General features: G+C 45.4%; 1 protein-coding gene across 2 annotated transcripts in view; it reads right to left on the bottom strand.

Moving 5' to 3' along the window:
• SNX8 (sorting nexin 8) overlaps window positions 1-7,469 on the bottom strand; it is a 22,544-nt gene that overhangs the window by 7,281 nt on the left and 7,794 nt on the right. For both annotated transcript variants that reach the window (XM_019512956.1, XM_019512953.1), the window contains exons 4-10: window positions 5,503-5,624; window positions 5,053-5,133; window positions 3,556-3,716; window positions 2,855-2,987; window positions 1,749-1,817; window positions 741-890; window positions 163-312 (exon numbers count right to left, since the gene is read on the bottom strand). In XM_019512956.1, coding sequence (XP_019368501.1) covers window positions 163-312; window positions 741-890; window positions 1,749-1,817; window positions 2,855-2,987; window positions 3,556-3,716; window positions 5,053-5,133; window positions 5,503-5,624 — 866 coding nt within the window. The remainder of the gene's footprint in view (window positions 1-162; window positions 313-740; window positions 891-1,748; window positions 1,818-2,854; window positions 2,988-3,555; window positions 3,717-5,052; window positions 5,134-5,502; window positions 5,625-7,469) is intronic.

Raw genomic sequence — 7,469 nt, forward strand, 5'->3', positions numbered from 1 at the left:
GCTAAAGGGCAAAAGGAAGTTCAAAGACTTATCTGTATTTGGAGGGGAGGACACAGGGAAAGGGTACAGGACAAGTAGTTTCCAACTAATCCGTTGGTCTAATAAAGGATCTCACATCTACCCAACCAACCTTGCCTGCCACAGGACGAGAGAAGAACTCACCTCTTTATGGCCCTGGATCTGGGAGTTGACAAATGCCCCCAGGATATGAGAAGTGAGAGGCAAGTAGATATGGATCAGCTGCGTCTCCTGGTGCAGGCAGTACAAAGAAAAGTAATTGCGCAGTTCCATGGTCAGGATGGCATTCTCTTGCTGAAAGAAGAGCAACCCAATCAGTTATGCAACTAGGACAGGTAAAGCAGGTGATAATGCAGCAGTCCCAGTTCTCTTCAGGCCCACGGTACAAGCACTTGCAAAAAAAAAAAAAAAAAAAAAAAAAAAAAAAAAAAAAAAAAAAAAAAAAAAAACAAGCTGCAGTCCTGCATGCACTTTGCCTGACAGCAGCTAGTGAGGTCATGTGCAAATTGCATTTCAGCACCTCCTGGGAGCAAGTCTCACTGCCAAGCCAAACATTAGCAGTTCAGTAGCAAGCAAACAAAGCCCTTTCTTTGCAACGCAGTTTTAACAGGAACAGGACCGAGATCCACAGGGGAACTTTTCAGCCTAGTGCCCATTCTGAAAGCACCACCAAGCCATGTAATGGCACCAGCAAAAAGAGGCTTCCATCCTGTCCCACACACCTCCACAATGCGCGACTCCAGCTGTTCCACGGACTCCGGCTCCTTGTTCTGCACGGTGGCGCTCATCATCTGCTTCTTCATCATGCTGTATTTGTGCAAGGCTCGCTGGTGCTTGTGCAGGACTCCCTTCTCATGCCTCTCACACAGATCCTTTATGGGAAAGGGAACAGACAGGTACTCACTGACCTCTGGATGTGGGGCAGGGAGCTATGGAGGATGGATATATAGGAGGCAGCAGAGGCCAGGGACAGAGCTGAAGTCTGAGAAGTGAGCCCTCCAGCTTCAACAGTAGATACTCAGAGAATTTCCTCCCCCCTCCAACAAAAAACTGAGACGCTTAAGCACCAACATTCATGACAACAAAACCCAGGACCACTCCAAGTCAAAAGACAAAGCTCTAACAGGTGTTCTGGAGTCTCATCTCTTCCATGTGCTTGATCTTTCCCAGCTTTCCAATCTGCAAGTCTCTTTCTAGTGCTGAATGTTGCCAATTCAACTTCAGCATCAGTGGAGGGACCTTGCTGCTCCAGTCCCAGACCAGGTGCCTCCTCAGCGTGCCTATCAGCCTTTCCTGAACTTCACCTAGGTGTGTTTTTAACAGGTGTTCAGGAAGGTGGTGGTGCAGGACAAAACTTAATTTAATTTTTAACTGGACTGAGGCTCCTAATGCAAAGGCCTTGCCCACCAATTCCTTCTCTTTCCTTGACCCCAAAAGAGCCATTTTGGAAGTTAGCTGACTCATGCAAGGAAAGCAGATGGTATTTTCAGCTCCTTGCATGGTCTGCTGTCCAGCAACACCCAACCATGAGAGAAGAGCTGATCAGTAATGCTGTAGAGCTCACCAAGGGCAACAGCCACTCCCCTCCCTCTGCATCATGCCCAGTTTGCTGCTAAGCTGCCTTTCCAGATACTTTTTTTTTTTTTCCATTCACTTGGCATGGCATCCTCTAAAGAGAACAGGCTTGCTCTAAACAACTCTCTCACTGGCACAGGAACAGCAGAACTCACTTTATAGGACTGGAGTAAATCCAGGAAAAGGTTCAGCTTCTCCACCACATCATTCTCTTCCTGTTTACCCTAGAAAACAAGGGACAAAAATATTTTACAAATCTGGTAGGTGCCCACATCACCTGCACACTGTGCCCTAAAGATCTCTGCAGGGGGGCCAGAGCAGTTGTTACACTCTCACCACAGGAGCCGAGATGCTGGAGCTGGTAAGCAGGATAAATAAAGATCTGCCTGGAGCGAGAAGGGCATTCCAATTAGCCGATTGCTGCAACAGGCAGTTTAGCATCATGAGCTCACTCTGCCCAAAATGCCTGTTCTGGCAGACTCCCTTAGGCTTTAGTCTTCCCTCCTTTAGGCCTCCTGGGAGAGGGATGTCTTAACTCCTGCTCCCTTCCACCCCCCTTAAAAGAGTTCTTGAAATAGGAAGCAGAGTATGCATGACTCGAGCTGGATTTCACCACTTACTGCTGGTCCCTGCATCAGTATGGCTCTTCAGAAAGTCACCTCTGGAGGTACGGTCCTGGTCTGAACCTAGTACACTAAGCACCATAAAGTGGTGGCTGTAGCAAAAATAGGACATTACTGTCCCCTACAGACCATCAAGTTCTCACATTCCCATATCTGTTAGCACGTGGTGCCCTTACAACAACAACATCTCATGGCTTCTGCCTGAATAAGTTTCGTGTAGCATTTAAACAGGCTACAAAAGGTCAAACTCGATAAAGAAGCAGATTCAGCTGGACTCCATCTAGCTGGTAATCTTAGGCAAACAAAGTGCAGGACTCTTGGACAGATCAGCCCACAGCAATAATTACCTTGTTCTTGACACCTTTTTGTAAAGGATTTTCCCTGTCCCTACTAACTTTACTTTGAAGCTGTACAGGCCTCAGGCCACAGCCAGGACTCCTGCTGTTCACACTGGATCGAGCAAGAAGGTCTGCCAGCGTACTTGTTCAGACTGATCTAGTGAGAATCCTATGAAGTGTTTAGGCAAGAACAGGGGTGTGATTTCTGAGTACCCATCCGAGAAGGCTCTTGATTCAAGAGGCAAGCATGCATGTCTCAGGATGCCAGACACAGGAGAAGCCACTGGCAGGGGAACTCACCTGCTGTGCAGCTTTATCAGCCAGCAGTGCAAATTCAACAGACAGGCCTTTCAAGGCCTGTTTCAGAGTCCCCCACGTGCTGTTGTTCAGAGCAGCCCAGGAAGGGAGTGGTGTAGTATCCGAGCCTAATGCACTGAGAAGAGAGAAGAGGGAAGAGGTAGTTAAACACTAGAAGTCATATCCCAGCCAGCAGCTACTAATGAGTACCCCCTAGCTCCCCAAACCTCACTAGCAGGCTACAGCCGAAGTAGAGTCCCTCTAGAGTCAGGCTGCATGAAGTTTGTAGCTGGTCCCCAGAAAGGGTCCAGTTAGCAGTGGATTGCAGTGACAGCCGTTTAACAGGTCTGTCTAGAAGACAAACTGCACTAGCAAGCAGCTTCAGTGTTTTCTGCTTAAAAACCAGGCAGAATGTGTGAACAGGCACATCCCACAGAAGGATCTATGAATGGGTGTCTTGATCACATACACACTGGTGTGGACACACTAGGGACTGCACCATTGCACTCAAGCATAAATCAACGCCAGAAATGTCAACACACTGGCATTTTGCTTCCCCTGCCCTGAGGAACCTACCTTCTGTTTTCTTCCCCTGCACCATGTAAAAAAAACAATTGTTTGTTCCCCACGGACATTATCAGGGAAGCCTATCACTCTATTAAAAAACAGAAGCGTCTTGTACGAGTCCTCTCCCTGCAGCCTACCTTAGCTCTTTTCCAAATATGAGAAGATCCGAAGCATTATCAATAGCCCGGGAGGCTATTCGCTCAGCACGATCCCGCAGTTTATAGAAGCTGTTATAAATATTTCTGATAAGCTCCCTACTGGCAGCAAACTGGGCCTGGATGTCAGCTGGGAGGAAGTCCTGAGACAGCACAGGAGAGATTACTGACTAAATAACATAAACAGCAAGTCACAAAGAGAGATTAGAAGTCAGGGAGCAGACTAGGGAGACTCCAAATCCTGTTACACACAGCAAAGAGATTTTTTTTTTTTTTTTGGGAGGTTGGGTGGGCTGGGTTGCTTCTCTATCCTCTCTTTTTTTTTTTTTTTTGGGAGGTTGGGTGGGCTGGGTTGCTTCTCTATCCTCTCTTTTTTTTTTTTTTTTGCTTTTTTTTTTGGCGGGGGGAGTGCTTTTTTTTTTAAGGAGAGAAAAAACACACAGCATTATGGGGTTTAGGGTCTGTTCCTGAAGACCTGAGCAGGAGTTGCTAACTGCCAGCCCTGAAAAAGCTCAGCCAGATACTGAAGGCTCAGCTGGACTTCTAGCTCACGCATCAGTGAGAGTTTAGACAACTGGGACTTAGAAATTTCAGTACTGCTGCATGAATCCAAGTAAGATCCAGCTTATTCTCCAGTAACTCTGCACAGCAAACAGCGAAGAGCAGGACAAATAGAAAATGGTCTCTAGCATTAACCCACAGGAGTGGCCCACATGGGAGTAACATAAAAGTAAAAATGTACTAATACCTCACTCCTATACAGCACACCCCATAAGTAAGACTCAAAGCACTTTGCAAAGAAGACCAATGTCATCCCAATGTTACAGAAGGGGAAACTGAAGGACAAAGCAGAAACATAACTTGCCCATTACTTCCAACACAGTAGTGACCAGAAGTCCCAGTTCTGGACCAGGACTCCACTATGCTAGATGACAGAAAACCATTTTTTAAAGCAGCTTGTAATCAGCTCATTCGTTGCCTGGTCTCTCTTCCTTCACCTCAGGCATACTTTTACAAAAGAAAAAAGTAGGCAATTTGGAAGATAAATGCTATCAGCAAATAAGAAAGAAATCAGCTGCTTGCAGCCAACTTAGAAGGAAGCAAGATTCATCATTTCTCTCAGAAAGAAAGAGCAATGTGACAACACAGAGGTGCTAGGGAAAAGACCAATCAAAGGATGCATTTTCAAAAAGTGTAGGTTATGAGTTTCATGCTTTAAAAACATGCACTTGGATAAACTTTCTTGCTTACCACTTGTATGCTATTCTAGCAGGCTGGAAAGTATGAGCCAGGAAATCATCATATATTTATAATTTTTTTTAAATGAAAGAGAAGAGTAAGTCAGCTTTCTTTAAATGGCTCATTTTCCTCTCTTTAGGTGAAGTCCCCCCTCCCATCTTTTACCCAACGTACGCAAAAATCGTGTGCACACAGGCAGGAGACATCAAAGTTCTAATTAGACATTATAAAGGAAAATACCTTAGCCTGGGTCGCTAGTTTGCAAGTCATGAACTCATCTCCAAGTCCCTGGACCAACTCCCTCAGCTTGTTCTGCACATCCTAAAAAAGCACAACCAAACAAGCATTAAATAAGTATAAATACATCTGGTTATGCATCCCAATTGCTTGTGGACGTGCTCTGTGTGAATAACTGCAACATGTAGGCAGTGTCAAGCTAACTTGGACCACGAGTAGTGCTGCTACGGGAAAGAGCTTTATTTTTCAAAGACTCTGCCCACAGCATTGCAACATTCCCCAAAAGATATAACAACATCTCTCCAGCAGCAGATATTTCCAATAGGAAGGAAATGCTCCACTAGTCCTCGTGACTAAGACAATGCTGGGGATGACAAGCACACAGGCAAAAGCAGCTCTGGGAATCTGCAACAGGAGATGTGCAAACACAAAATACTGCTATTGAGAACTCACTGAGCCACTGAAGGAGAGGAACAGCTTCAGGAGCACATCTTCTGAGAAGGGAGGATGCCGAGCCACCAGGTTGATGAACCGCTTCAGAGCCCTCCGCCTAGACTCGATGAATTCTCGGTCGGCTACAGGAGGGAACACTGGGTTAGAGTGAATGCACCATTATTACAACTACTCAGAAGGCAGAGCCAAGTTCAATCACTCCCTTGCACCAACAGTGCTAAAGCACCACCCAGGAAAGATCCATGAATGATCTGCTGGGTCCACTGGCCTAACTATTGATTTTCAAAATAGCTCAAAGCCCACACCCTTTAAATGGTGTGTTACACCTCATTGTAATGACAATTCAACAGATGCTTCCACAAAAGACAACATTTCAAACAGGATAACTTGGCTGAATAAAGTTAACCAGGCCTAAATTCACAGGATTGGGACTTTGGAGTACAAGCTATGAGGGGCACAGGGAATTTCTCTGCCTTTGTGCTTATGCTGGGTACAGGGCATGTGTTGGGGGTCTTGGGTACGAATGCAACACAGATTATAAAGTAGTAATTGCAAACCGTATAATCAACTCAAAAGGAATCATCCCATACCTTAGAAGGATGAAATGCAAAGCAAAAATAAGCGTTTGTGCTCTTCTTTGCTCCTTTATGTTGTGAAAAGGAAACTTCACACATTTTTACCCCAGAAACCCTGCTCCCACACCCTGGATTTAAGATTGGTTTCCTCTCTCCTTCATGCAAGACATCTGGGAGGACCTGGACAGCTACCTGCAGTGGGCCAACCCCTTACTTACACCACTCATAGATCCTACTTGTCAGCTAGAAATTAGATTCCTCCTCTTTTAGGGAGGATGGGGGCTGAGATTTTAGCTTACTGATTAATTAATTCAGGAGATGTCAGCAAATTCTTTTTTTTAAAAAAAGTGAACCCGATATTTCTGAAGTTAGAAAGCAGCCCAGGAACTGTCCATGGTTACATTTTCACATCAAAGAGGTGCAGTAAAAAGCAACCCTTTTGCATCATATTTCACCTTACCTTGGGAGTTTGCTGGCTATCCAGACAGTTCCCGAAAGGGTTACCCACCAGGCATGAGGATCAAACATTTTCCACCGTGGCCTGTCTTGCTCTTTAGCCTGTAACATCCTTGGATCCCCAGAACACCATTCTTTAGGGTTGTCTAGTTAGACCAGTGGCTCTGAACCTTGTTAGACTCAAGAAACCCTTCAGAAAACACCAGCTCTTAGATTTCACTCCTTGGACTATAGAGTTAGAATTGCTAACATAGAGCATTTATTCTGTTGCAAAGAACTGAGAGAGACCACAGCAGGTCAAAATGTTTTTAACACTATGGATTTCCCTTTGAAATCTGTGAGCCATGTATAGGTGTTCATACATCTAACAATGCTAATATTGCACAACAGCCTGCATCCCCCTAAGGAGAATTTCACAGCATCCTAGTTGAAAATCACTGAGCTAGACGGCACTGGTCTGCTCTATCAGGTCAAAGAACTCCACTTTTAACTAGACAAGTCACCTTTGCCCAGCCGGTGGATGAAGACACAGCTGGGTTAGGGTACAATCTGTGACTGGGCCCTAGGGTCATTAGGCTATAGGTTAGGGAAGAAGTGAGATATGTCCACACTTCCCTCTAAAACACTGTGGTCTGCTATTTTATCAATGTAAGTAAAAATATGAACTACTCATGTGTGCTGCCACAGGAAAGAGCATTATTTTTCCCAAGACTCTGCCCACAGCATTGCAACATCCCCCAAAAGATATAACAACATCTCTGCAGCAGCAGAGATTTCCAGTAGGAAGGAAATGCTCCACTAGTCCTCGTGACTAAGACAATGCTGGGGATGACAAGCGCACAGGCAAAAGCAGCTCTGGAAATCTGCAACAGGAGATGTGCAAACACAAAATACTGTGCAAAATTTTCCGGGGTGGTGCTTCTAGTGGGGGGGGTG

Source organism: Gavialis gangeticus, unplaced genomic scaffold (assembly GCF_001723915.1).
Source record: "Gavialis gangeticus isolate Ggan-Ray unplaced genomic scaffold, GavGan_comp1, whole genome shotgun sequence".
Taxonomy (NCBI): Eukaryota; Metazoa; Chordata; order Crocodylia; family Gavialidae; genus Gavialis; species Gavialis gangeticus.